This window comes from Gopherus flavomarginatus, chromosome 11 (assembly GCF_025201925.1).
Source record: "Gopherus flavomarginatus isolate rGopFla2 chromosome 11, rGopFla2.mat.asm, whole genome shotgun sequence".
Taxonomy (NCBI): Eukaryota; Metazoa; Chordata; order Testudines; family Testudinidae; genus Gopherus; species Gopherus flavomarginatus.
Window position 1 is genome coordinate 26,776,308 of NC_066627.1, and position 14,365 is coordinate 26,790,672.

General features: G+C 39.0%; 1 protein-coding gene across 2 annotated transcripts in view; it reads right to left on the reverse strand.

Moving 5' to 3' along the window:
* The window catches only part of NCOA6 (nuclear receptor coactivator 6), a 73,808-nt gene that overhangs the window by 25,007 nt on the left and 34,436 nt on the right, over positions 1-14,365 (reverse strand). For both annotated transcript variants that reach the window (XM_050917230.1, XM_050917229.1), the window contains exons 8-11: positions 11,556-12,371; positions 8,177-8,323; positions 6,069-7,179; positions 829-950 (exon numbers count right to left, since the gene is read on the reverse strand). In XM_050917230.1, coding sequence (XP_050773187.1) covers positions 829-950; positions 6,069-7,179; positions 8,177-8,323; positions 11,556-12,371 — 2,196 coding nt within the window. The remainder of the gene's footprint in view (positions 1-828; positions 951-6,068; positions 7,180-8,176; positions 8,324-11,555; positions 12,372-14,365) is intronic.

Genomic DNA, 14,365 nt, shown 5'->3' on the forward strand with positions numbered 1-14,365 from the left:
CACACCATATCACATAGCCAAACAGCAAAAATGGTGTGCTGGTCCTAATGGCCATTATGGTTTAACATCTGAAATATCCTCTAGCTGCGGTTGCTATTCTGTATAAGCAGGGAGGATAAATCTAATTAGGTCTTTTACTTGTACTCCTAGTTTCTCCATGACATTATTTAAGAAATACATAACATATCAATTTGATGTACTATGGGCCCAAATGTTAACAATTAGATCTTTTCTAAAAAAAAAAAAAAAAAAAGAGACAGTGAGCAAGTATGTCTCCATCAATATCATCTTTCAAAAATAAGCAATAAAATAGACAAAAACTTCTACTTTTAGGTAAAGAAAATCAGTCTTTAAAGACAAATGTTATCTCTGACTCTATGCCCTATAAGACCAATAAGCCAAAGACTTAAAAATACAAGCACCAAGAAAAAAAACACGTAAAATAATAAAAGCAAGTCCAAAATGGATTTCCAAATTAAATACAAATCCAAGTTTCACTGACAGAAACATGAAAGCAAAGTGAATATTGGCCAAACAATTATAGTAAATTTCACAGGTTAAAACGTTATCCCTGTATTATCCTATTGAATTCAATAGGATACTTCCAGGTATAATGCAGAGCAGAATTTGGCAATAAGTGTTCAAATACAGCTTAAAGCTTTAAATAAAACAAAACATTTAGACAACAAGCACCAATTATTTGCTAATGCCTGATGTCTGTTAAGAAACAATATATATCCCCACATATAATATTCCCATAGTCAAAAAAAGACTGTGTATCATACTTGTTTACTACATTATATAGTCATGTTAAGAACTTATCATCACCTGGTGGTCTGTTTGTGAAATCTGAAAGTTTGGGGCCAGTGTTGTCTAAATTTATTCCTTGCTCTCCAGGCAATGGTGGCTGATCAGTCTCCTCCAGGCCAGCTGGACGTGTTTCTGAAGAACTTACACAGAAATAATAGTAATTAATGAACATTCAGGAGTTCCAGAGCCAATGCCAAATTTTGTTCTAAATTTTCCTGAATTATTTAAGATTGAAAAATAAATAATCCTCAGCATTTATGCAGTACTTTTCATTCATAGATCTTGAAGTGCTTTACTCAAGTGGGTAGGCATTCCCATTTCACAGATAGGTAGACAGGCGCACACACAGGTTAAATGACATGCCCAAGATCACACACAGAAACAGGGGTAGAGAAAAACAGAACCCATGTCTCCAGATTGCTTGAATAGTTCTCTAACAACACAGTGACAGCTATAGTGTTACTATTGTTGCTAGAAGAGTTTAATTTCCCATATTATACTCATAACAGACTAGTTCCATATCTCACAGTCCTCTATCAAGATTCCAGAAAAAACCAGTTGAGATACTAGACTTCAGAGGCTATTTATCCAGAATGTAGAGATCTGTGAATAGTGGATACAGAGGCTCTGCAACTTAGTCACCAGGAACTCAGTTATACATGTTTAAACTCTGCAGAAGCAGTACCAAAATAGTCAGTTTGGCCATTGTATCTATTCCTTTCACAGACATTGAAAATAGCCTTTTCCTAATACAGAAAACAGTCAATTCTGTGGACATCAAACATACCCAGAGGGTGTTCACTGTCATTACCACCTATCTGTGAGAAAGCTACGGCAGAGATGGCAGCTGAAGCTTGACAGCTACACATATACATCTAAGATGAGGAGAACCTTAACTACATGAAAGCTCCAAGTTAAAATTAAAGTGAGATCACTTCAGCAAAACAGGGGAGGCGGTACAGTGGTGAAGAGGTTCCCTGCCCTCCCCCTACTCCCCCAATAATCTGAACTGGAAGTGAATGTCAGTGGAATCCATTCCCTTCCTCAGCAACTAACCCTAGTGCCAGGGAGAGATGTAGGGAGCTTGCAAGGTAGAGACTGTGATGCCAGCAATTAGAGCTAGTATAATGGTATATAATGCAATGAACCATTTGATAAATTGGTTATTTTGCTATTCATAATTTTGGCAGGTATAACACTCTCATAAATGTCTACACTTAGGTAGCTAACCAGAAATGTTAAATTTTTGAATTATAGTAGGTAAGAAAAGCAACATGGCATCTCTATGCAAGAAAGAGCCTTAAACCCAACCAAATAACCCTGTTTGTAAGTCAGTTCCTAAAGATCATCAGACAACTGCTGATCTACAAAGTATGTTGTGGAGAGTTTTACAAACACACAGCTAAGATTTTCGTTTGCTCTGTGTATAGCAATGACTAATAACTTATTTGAACCTTAAATAATGTATATGGCTGAAGTTCACTATGCACACTAAGGCCATGTGTGCATTATGGGAACTACAGTGTCACAGCTACGACACCAAAGGTATACTGACATAACCCTGTAGTGTAGATACAGCCTACAGCGACAGAAGGGGTTTTTGGTCACTGTAGGAACACCACCACCCTGAGCGAGAGTAGCTAGGTTGACAGAAGCCTTATTCTGTCAATCTATCTGCATCTACTCCAGCGGCTGGGTCAGCAAAGTTACAGCGCTTAGGGGAGTGGATTTGGCACATCCCAGTGCTCTGTAGCTATGTTGACCTAAATTTTAAGCACAGATTAGGCCAAAGAAACAAATGATTACCATCCACGTCAGTACTTCTGTATGTAACTAGAGAGGCAGAATGAAATATTGGTTATTTGAATGTCACCCACACTCATTTGGATTTAAAAACCAACCAGTAACAGATTATGACAAATCCAAAAAGCTGAACCTAATGTTTCCGAATATGCAAACCCTTCACTACAGAGCTTCAGCTCAAACACAACCTTTAATTTCAAAAATCCTATTTTGTGAAACAAAAGGCAGGGAGTACCTCTGCATAAGGAGAAAGAATATAATAAATAATAATAAAATCCAGCTGTTATCCAGTGCTTTTCATCAGCAGAGCTCAGAGCACTTGATATTTTTAGCTCTTTCATAATTACCCCAATTTTATAAAGGGGAAAACAGACAGTGAGGTGAAGTGACTTGACCATGATCACTCAGCAGGCCAGTGGCAGAGCTTGGAACAGATCCCCGATCTCCCAAGCCCAGTCCTCTATCCACTAGACCACACTGCTCCACTCTCACTTTGGCTCAGTAGGCACTACTGAAATATACATACAGCAATTAAAAAAAAAAGTTGAATTAAGACATGCAAAAGTAAGATCAGAGGACAGACACAGGCAGCAACAGCCCCTAGGCATCCAGCATACACATGGCTCTAAAGTGACCCACCCTTTTGCAGGAGGGCTCACATTTGCAGCATTCGGTTGTGGTAAAAATCTTTGGTTTTCCGTGCATTCTGGGAAGCCATGACTTCCCCACACCCATCACTTTGAGTGTAACCAGGAATGTTCCTTTCCACCTTCCAGTTAAAAGCACTCTGACCCTTTATCAAATGACAAAATCCTCCTAAATGCCCTTCTGCCGAGCAGTGCTGATCACTCCATTACCTCATAGCTGCTAAATCCTTCTCACCAATGTATACTATATTATTGCAGGTGTCATCTCCACAGAACTTGCCTCAAACAGAGTTCTACAAATTTTAGGGCAAGCCTTGGGTGCAGATTTATGTACTGCATTATTAGTTACATCCTGCTGGTGCCTTTGATGTGCACTATCCCTACACAGGGGAACATACATGGAGCTGTAAGGCAAATGTCTAATTAAACTTATATTTAGTAATACTAAGCCTGTTTAAAAAGTTTGCACTAATGAGCAAAATTTCTCATAGCTGAGCTATGTAGTCGTCCTATGAAGTGGTCCTTTTTTCCTCCCGCAACTCCCCGACACCCTCCTACAATGACCTCTTACGGTTGCAGGTCAAATATTTCTGTTAGAATAAATCTTCATTCAAGTGTTCTGCTCACTCATGAACTTATCTTCAAAACTGCATGTTGGACAAACTATTTTCATACTCTTAATATGGTTTCAGTTCACATACCAATAACTATTATAACTTTTGGCCACTGAATTAATACAAGTGTAATTTCCAAAAGAAAAAGGAGACATGAAAACCTTTTTAAGGACCATCTTTTTGTTCTGTGTCTGTATAGCATCTGGGACCACAAGGTCCTTTAAATTTTAAAATATTAAAATTAAATTAAATTAAAATTAAATTAAAACATTAATATTAATGTCCTGGTACATGATGAAGTTCCTTAGGTGCAATGGTAACTTTATATATACATATATAAAAATAAAGAAGTGCAGATCACACTAGTACTGTTTTTAGTCAAAGTTCACTGCTCTAAATTCTTCCCTATGGCTTGAATGGAAATTGTTCTGCAGCTCTTAAAGAAAAACTTTCTGCAAAGAAATCTTTCTTGTTCTTGATGCATAAGGAGTTAATACAAGCCAAGTAAGTTAAGAGTAAAAAATTTTAGGCAATCAGGGAAAGGACTGATTTCAAGACAAACAAAGATAAAGCTTCTCTAAGTAGCTCCAAGTAGCTAGATGGAAAGAAAGGGCAGAAAGAGAGAACAAACTTGTTTTAGCTATCAGAGTAAGACTATGCTGAAGGACAGCAAGGCAAAAGTTTGTAATAAAAAAGGAGTACAGCAACATCCTAATATAGCCATATTCTTACAATACTACTGACTGCTCAATACTAAGCCGAACAAAATTTAGAATCAAAATTCTATGCTGTATAAAGGTTTTGGAATTGTACTTTGTAAAAGCCAAGCAATGCTATCAAAGCACTACTGCAAAAAAAAATACAGTACAGTAGTAAAACAAATCTAAAGCTAGTAATAATCACTGCCACTGGTTAATACAAACAAGGTGCAAGTAGAATTTTTCATCCCTATTTAGAAGGCTATCAAGAGAACAAACAGCTTTATGTGACATTGTAATTCTAGAGGACAGCTTTACAAATCCATATATTGATGTCTTCTAGGTTCATAATGAAGCCCAGTGACCATCAAGGTGGCAACTGATGAAAACAAAATATTTACACTGGTTTTCTTTAAAGTAATGTTATTAACAACTTTACTTTTCAGAAAACGTGTCACTTTTTTGTTCTCTTCTGAATTATTATTTTGTTGGTGGTGTGGGAAACAAGACAGGCAACTAAAGCTTCTGTTATTTTAAATTGCCGTATAGTGCTACTGGGTGCTGTTAAACAGCTGCTGTGTTTTATCTCAGTGGTGGCTGAAGTGATACCAACAAATTCCTCTCCTATAGCAAGTAATAATTAACTACTGTTTGTAAAACACTTGGAAATCTTTGGACGTCAGGTGCTGGATAAAAGCGAAACATTCTGATAAAAGGGAAAACAATTATTTGCAATAAATAAATTGGATCCTTTTCCAGAACGTCATTATATTAACTGAAAGTGTGATTCTTTCTACAGAATGTGGAAAGATTCAGACATTTCAGAAGATTGTGAGAATGCTCTTTGATACTGGGATACGATACTATACTTGGTGCATTTAATTCCACTATAAGCTGCTTTTGTTGTAACACTTCAGTTGCTTTGGTTCTCGAGGATTAGTATTTTGAAGAGTTCACAAGGAGTTTGAGACACTGTACAAACATACATACACAAAATACATTAAAAAGATACATTGCAAGGTCAGCGATTAAGAAATGCCAAAATTAAGGTTGCTTCTGCAGCCTTGATTTGTCCCCCTTGTGCATATGCATTATGACGCAGCCTTAAATTACACAGTCATATAATATCCTTTCCACAGGACCCCTGCCTCATTCATTGCACATGATGAACCTGTTCTGGGGATAAATTAGGGTTGTGTAGTGAAAGAGAGTGTTGTCTGTAGGACCCCTGCTTCATTTGTTAATGAAGTTGGAAAGCATGTAGTTAATGAACCAAGGAATTGTAGGAAAAGAAAGGATGGGCTCATGGGTAAGGCAGTTAAATTTTTGTAGTTTAATTCCCTACCCTTCCACCCTGAATGAGGCAGAGCTGCAATGGCAGAACTACCATTGCTTTATCATTTAATCTTTCTTCAAAAATACTTTTGCTGCAACATGCAAAATTCTGGGCTACATACACGTTCTCTTGTTTTCAGCAAGACAAATGTTAAACTTACTTAGTTTGTTCTACTTGCTGATTATTTTTCTTCTTCCTTGGAGGCTTTTTCTTTTTGGGTTTATTGGCATTCTGATTGTTCTGTTTGTTGTTCACACCAAAATGTCCTGCAGATATATCACTCTGTAGCAAGTTTACCAACAGTGGACTTGTTAGAGTGACATCTTTATTGACTGGAAAACCAGGATTTTGTCCACAAGAAATCTGATTCCCATTTGGTGGTCCACTAAAAGAGGTATTAAAAGGTAACCCATGTCCAGTAAAATGACTTCCCGAATTATTGTTGTTTCCTTGCATTGACTGCAAGTGGGAAGGTACCATATTTGGCTGCTGTATGGGAACTTCAGGTAACATCTGTGTCAAGTTTACATCACTGTTTGTTGTAGTAGCAGAGTCCCCATGTTGCTGAGACATGTGGGGGCCAGGTACTGTGGGTCTTAAAACCTGTCCTTGAATTCCCATAACCTGAGAAGGATTGCCATTTACAGGGCCTTGCTGTGCCATAGTGAACTGCACCATGTTTCCTTGCATATTTGGGGTTGGTCCTCGCATTATTTGAGCTGGCCCCGTCATAACATTAGATTGGTTTTGATTATTAAATGGTTGTTTATTGCCTTGCATCTGATTGGTCATCATCTGTTCCATCACTGAGTTTTGCTGTAGCAAGACCGGGCCTTGAGGTCCCATCATTTGATTATGTGTTGCCATCATCTGGTGGCCCTGCTGGGGAATCATTTGCTTGGGTGGAGTCATCCTTTGTGGTGAAGGACCAAGATTTTGGTTTTGGGGTGTTACCATCATTTGGCCTTGCGGCATAAGCTGGGCTCGAGAAAGTATCATCTGGTTTTGAGGGTTTAGAGATCCTTGACCCTGAATGTTCACCATCTGTGCTTGGGAGGATACAATTTGCTGATGCATTCCCATAAGCTGAGACTGTGGTCCTTGCTGAGGCTGTCCCTGCATGTTGCCCATATTAACTTGTGAAACTCCACTAGCACCAGCCTGCTGGTTGTTTATATTTCCATGAAGTCCCATTAAACTGGTCTGCATCATATTTGGTGGGCCATGTGGTACCTGCATCTGATTTTGAGGAGGGCCAGATCCTTGACCGCCTTGCAAAATATGAAAATTTAAAATTAAACATTAAAAATTGCACTGGCATTAGACAAACAATTAACTTAGTTAAAAGAGAAACCCACCAGTTTAGTTACTTTATCATTTATTTTATTTTACCAGTGATTTAAAATATTTGTCAACACATTCACAAATTTCTGCCACAACATTTGACACTATAGCAGATAGTCATATGGAAGTGAAAAGGGGTAGGACTTAATCCAATCCAGTAAAAGTGTGTTTGTTCCTACATAAACAAGCTTCAAATCTTGAAGCTATATAACAAAGACAGCAACATATGGGGAATACTGACAAGATGATGTTATCAGAGCTTGCAGAACTGAGAAGAGAAGCTGCCCTAGAGGACTATATTTGGCAAGTGACTGAAGCATTAAAAAGGAAATTTCTTGTAATCAAAAGAGACAAAAATGTGACTGTCTCTAAACAGGAGTAGCTTTAAAAGTTTATTGGAAGATGAAAAGCTTTACTAGAGACTATGGGGGATTATATTTCTTCCAAGACAAAGATACTACATGTTGTTTTAAACTTGACCCAAGACTCTTCTTGTGGGGAGGACATCCCTTACAGATCTTCTCCTATACTATTTCTACACTCAGAGACCCAGTGTTGAGGAACAATCTTCTTTTCAGACATAGAAGGCTGGATGCAGTTACTCCTGGAGCCCAGAAGCAACACCACTCTGAGCAATGGCAGATAGGGTTGTTTGAGAAATGAGGAACTTCCTGTGCTTGCTCTCATCCTGGAAGCTAAGCATGCTGCCTCTGCAGTATTCCTAGCCCCAGCTAGCAGAAATTATATGAAATTGGCAGAACTGAGAAGAGAAGCTGGTCTGCAGAAATTATATGAAATTGGCAAGAGCAGAACATTTTTGCTGTACAAAGCTGCCTACATTACAGGAGTAAAAGTTAATTACAGAATATTAAGACAAGCAAACAAATGTTGAGGAATACAGGAGAAAATAAACTTGACACGGACCTGTATGTTGCACATTTTGATTTGTTTGTAGCTGAGGGGCTCCACTGCTCACAGGTGTACCTGGTGCTGTTGAAGGCACCTGACTTTGCATAAAGTTTTGATTAGTTTGCCCTCCAGGGAAGCCAGGTGGGAGGCGCTTGGGCATTCCTTAAAACAAAACATTTATTTATTAGTTTCTGTAATTTGGTTACACAAGTGCAGACTGACAGAGTAGCTCTTCCCATCAAGGTAGCAAGGACAGGCGGCAACAAACAGGAACCAGTGAAAATCAAAATATTCTAGCAGCTCAGTTCTTGCTCATCTTCAGTATAGGAATTTCCAAAAAGGCAATGTTACTTAAGATTAAACACAAAACTATAGTAACTGAGTTACTGAAAAAAAAGATGTTTGTGCTCGTGTACTTATAACCTTGAGCAGTTCATAACAGCTGTCTGCTTTAACAAAACCTGGTTAAGAAGCTACTGTTTCTTGAATCAAGTTATGATTACCTATGTTGTATTCCCTACATACATCATTATTCATTCACAAAGGGCAGATTTTGTAAAAACTAATAACAAAGCATGATGCTTTATGGTACTCTAATCGTATTTTTATTGAGTCTTTTCCTTCCTAATGACACCCGGTATACACAGTCATAATACACACTGAGTGTGCGGCAATTTCTTGTTGTCTTTAGTGTTGACTATGAACTCCCTGGGACAGAAACTTTGTCTATAAGGCCCCATGCACACACCTTTTGTCACTATTTGTGTGTGTCTGGAGGGAAGGGCGGGGGGGGGGGTGTTAAATGCAACTTCCAGCCTCAGAAGATGATGTAATTTAGCCATCATTGCTTTCCATTTATTCCTATATGTCAAAATAAGCACAATCTAATAAAAAGACGCAGTGACAGATTTAACTCAGATGTTCACAATTGTTTGGTCTTCCATCTCCATATTAAACAAATTTTAACAATTTTTTCCTCACATTGATCAGGCTACATTTGTCTTACTTCATACAACAAAATATATACACAAAATAAACGTGTCTACTTTATTTACAATTAATAGCCTTATTTTTCAGGTTGGTAACTCTGCTAGGTTACACACAACCTTTAAACAGTGACAATTAGTGAGTTCTACTAATTGTGTCATGATCTAATCCCAGTGTAAGGGGTAGTGCAGCATTGTGCTGCTCCGGTGTAACTCAGGAGGGCAACTATAACTCAGCAAGTTGCAAACTTCTTCCTGTTTCCCCTGCTACTCCAAGAGGGAGTAACTGTGCTGAGTCTATACCTGGCACAGCGCACATTCGCTGGTGTGCCAGCACAGCTATGCCAGTTGGTGTATTGGGGTAACAGAGCCAAGGCTCTACATGGTCCCTGCAATAATTCTTACCCACCTTAGTGAGAGGTGGTGTAAATGACTCTGCACAGTCCACTTCCTCCTCTTACACATCCTGTGATGTGGGTAGCTGGCACACAGGGGCATAAGGGGGAGCCTTGCACCTCTTTTAAGCCTCTGTACCAAACCACAATTTGACACTCTGGCCCCACTGAGTTCCGTGCAAATTAACAACATTCTAGCACATTTAAATAAATCACTGGCACATATATAAGTTTTATATATATATAAAAAACTCATAACATCATTAATATTTGATGACATCAAGGTTACTGATCAAGTCTGAGACCCAGGGGCAAATCTTGAATAGACACTCTTTGAAATAACCTGTGGAAGGACTGTCAGCTCCTAACAGTTTAGCAGGAGTTAAAGTTCAATCATTCAGAACTCAGATAAACACAGAAAAGTAGAATCTCACATAATTTTTGCCACATAGTAAATCTAATCTAAAGTTTGTACTATGCTAAATTAAGTAAACATTGAATAAAATGAATATATGCATATATCTGAATTATTTATAAAGCAACAGAGTATATGGTGCTATGTAACCAAAGACAGATCCCTATCCCCCACCCTGATGTGCTTACAATTTAATTCAGACATAATACAGCAAGGGATAACTATGAACAAAGGAATGAGATAAGAAGCAAGATCCTCAGCAGGTGTAAGTCACTGTGACTCCACTGAAATCAATAGAACTGTGTCAATTTAAACCAGGTGAGGATACAGTAACCCATGTCCTCTACGTGGACAAGAAAAAGATCCGGAAATAAGTTCAAATTATATACATATCTTGCTAGTTGGTTGTCTTTATGTGAAATATTTAAATAGTTATTAGAAAGAGTAGGATTTTATGTTTTTATTAAGTTAACATATTAAGAATTGAGGGGAAATATTTGACAAGATTATAGGAGTGGAGATCAACATTAAGACTACCTATCTGGAAGTAGTGAATCCTGATAAGGAATGAGATGACCACAGTGTGTGGGATCACAGAGGCTATTCCCGGTAAACGGGGATCAGGCATCAGAAAGGGTAAAGAATTGCCTGTGGGTGTTGGAGATGAGGGAAGTTACAAGACAGAAGCCCATGAACAAGAGCATGAAGAATTTGAATCTGACAGAAGGAAATCTGATACAAAGTGCAAAGACTAAATAGATGGGAGATTTGGTTGGAGCAAAAGGCACGAAACAGCCTATTGGGTGGACTTGAGGTGTACGACATGAGAACCTTGGAAGCCACAGTGAATGGTGCATTAGGCATGGAAAGAGATTACTAGAGTATTGACAAAAGTTTTAGCAGTAGGGATTGAGTTAGATAGATGTTTTTGGAAATAAAAATCCCAGCAGGATTTAGCAATAGCTTGAATGTTGAAGGGAACAAATATGATGAACTGAATGCTGCCATTTAGGGAAATGCTGAAGGAAGTTCAGAAAAAGTATGAGATCCAGTCTAGCACAAAACTACAAACACCTAAAGAGATAGAAAAAGTCGGATGAGGCTGTTGAAGGCAACAGACAGGTGGAAGACAACAAGAACAGGGATGTGGGATTTAGCCAAAAGCAGGTCCTTAGTGACCCTAGTTAAGGTAGTGTCTGGACTGATGCAATAGAAGCAGAAGATCAAGATGAGAGTTAAAGAGGAGAAAACTGAGGCAGCATGAGTAGACAAAAGAGAAGGAAGAAGATAGCAAGGCAGGTGATGTCAAAGGAGGTGTGAATTTTAGAAATGAATACAGTAGCATACCCTTGAAGGCAGAGGGCAAAAGAGTATAAATGTGAGGAAGGGGGTGACATGGAACAAGAAAAGTGAGGAGAGGGTCATGGGGATACATCAGCAATTTGGAAGGAGAAAGCTGAGATAAGTTATGTACTTAGTCAATGGACAGGGCTTTTAAAGTACTTTTTTTTTTTTTTAAGTAACAGTCTGATATAAGTTCTAGCTGTCTTTTTATAATGAAACTTATTTTTGATGACAGAAAAGTCTGATTTTCTTACCTCCTAAGCCAGGATGTAAACCTTGTGGACCTTGGTTTTGCTGCTGCATCACCATGAAGTTGGGGGGTACGTTCCCCTGTTGCACCATAGGATTACGACCAGGAGAACTGACAGGCTGTTGAAATCCCTGGGGAAGTGCATTATTCTGAGGAGGCCTTGGTCCCATCTGCTGCTGTGTTTGGTTAACTGTTGGAGAAGATGCAGGAGATCCCTGCTGGAAGGAGGAGGGAGAAGAAGCAGGAGATTTGCTGGTCAGGTGGGGTTGCTGTAGTGGTGTAGGAACCCGTGAGGGCCCTCCCTGTAGATTCTTCATCTGCGGAGCAGTAAACTGACCAGGGTTGTTCATTTGAGAAAAGTTTGGGTGAGTCTGAGAGGCTTGCTGGCTTCCAAAAGGGTATGGAGGTGGAGGGTGGGAGGGAGTCTGGACTGTTGCTAAAGATGGCCTTGCTTGAAGTTGTTGCTGCATTTGTCCAGGCAATGGGGCCTTTTTCCATCCCTGGTTTACTGCTAATGTACCCATTGTTCCTTGGCTTGGAGGAGGCTGAAGTGCTCCTGAAGGCAGCTGGTTCCAACCAGGAGGAACTGGAACCTGAGCTGGTGTGGTAAATGAAGGTCGAATACCCTGTTGTGGCTGCTGATGCTGTTGGGGGGGACGTGGCTGCAGCTGCGGCTGTTGCTGCAGTTGTTGAAAGTTAGCGGGGTTCATTTGTCTGTTTACAGGAACTGACTGCATTGAATGAATCTGAGGTGCTAAAGAGCCAGATGGATGATTTTGCTGCTGGATAGTTAGTCCAGACAAGAGTGGATCCATCGAATCTATTAAAATAGCAAACAAATGTGACAATAAATAATATACTGCAGCCAAAGATATAAAACAAGAAAGAGTAAGTTACTTGCTTGCATTTGCTTTCTCCTCTGAATTCGAGATCCAATAAAAATTCACATTCCACCATTCCAATTTTCCAACGTATACAATAATTAGTACATTAAAAGAAGCCAGAATTTCTGGCAACCTTAAGAATCTAATCATAAGCATTGTGAAAGGTATAAATACAGTACTGTTGTCTCCAAGAACCTATTCTTATATAAGCCTTATATATAGTTAATGGGACCCAAAAAAATCTCCCAACTCTGAAGGGAAGATGGAATAACAAGAAATTATGAAGACAGTGTAATTAGATAATATTAACTATTCTCTGGAAATGTTTTCTGTAAAGAAGAGTGATAATGTTTTGTTTTTGCATTGTGCCTTACGTCAAAAGGATTTTAGACACACTTTACAAAACTGGGCAAGAATAATCACTATTTTACAAAAGGAGCAAGTCACTTAACCTTTCTGTGCTTCAATAGTCCACAATTTGAAGTGGCAAAAATAAGCAGAGAAATCAGGCCTTCAACTTCCAGTTGACTTGTATTGAAAAATTTTACTTCCCAAAGAGGTGCATTTGCTTCTCATTTTACAGTTGCCTCAACGTACACGTCCTTTTCCCGGCCCTACCCACCATAGTATTCATGATAATTATATAAATCTGTAATAAATTAACAATATCAAAATGTAAGCTCGTCAGCATGGGGACCTTACCACTTTGTGAAGTATTATGCCCACCAATGGCAATGTATAAAGTAACGATTCTAATGCAAAAGGCCAAGGAAAGGAGACTCTAGTAGGAGCTGCACCTCGGAAATCAGGCCATTTATTTAGATGCCTAAATATCTTATTTAGATAATAGTAGCAAAGCATTAAATATATTAGATGTTTCCAAACACAACACCCCTATCCTGAAGAGTGTACAGTCTAAAAAGACAAAGGTAGACAGATCCACATCACAAAAATGCCATCACCCTAGCTGGTAGTCTCAGTAATGAGACTAACAGTAGATCTTTGGGGGAAAAAAAATTAAACAACCAAAAAACAACACACCATGGCATTAAGTCTCAGAGCCTGAGTCTACACACTTGGACTTGCAGGGCTCAGGCTACAGTGCTAAAAATAGCCCTGTGGATGTTCTGAGGAGGGTGAGTCTCAGAGTCTCAACAGGAACATCAACATGGCTATTTTCAGAGCTGTAGTGCAAGCCCAAGTTTGTAGACCCAGGTGTGACATTCTGGAACCCCAATATTCACCACGGTCGTTTAATTAGGATATGTAAGGCCTTGTGAGGTATCCTTCTAAAAGTCTCGATTTGTTAGACATTAATGTCTCATTGGATTTTATATGCTATGTCGTATGTGAAGTTTGGCTATGAATATGTTAATGAAATATGTTGTGAGAGACTGGAAACACCCACAAGCAGCCTTTCAGGTACAACAGTAAAAAAGACCAACCAATGTTAATAGCTTATTGAGGAAATGCACACGAGCACAAGGATTACCCAGGAACTGTGTATAATAGAAACCTCTCAAAGATAGTATTACACTATGGGAACTGTTTGACCCAGGTCACAGCAAAAGAGCTTTCCAGCAAGTGGGAAGAAGATATAAAAGGGGGACAATGACATCATGATGGGACCTCACTCTCCCTACAAACACACACTTGGAAACACCTGAGGGGCAAGGACTGAACTGTGGGAAGTGATGGTCCCACGCTAGAGAGATTTTTAGCCTGTGTATGAAAAGCTGGGAAAGCCAAGCTGCAAAGTCAAGGTAGCTTGTGCCTTAAGAATCTGCCAGCCTGTTTATCACTCAGGGTGAGGATTTGCTAATTCATATCCTACCTATCTAGTGTGTTAAGCTCAGTTTGCGGTTTTGTTTATTTACTAAGGTAATCTGCTTTGATCTCTTTGTTATCATTTATAATCACTTAAAATCAA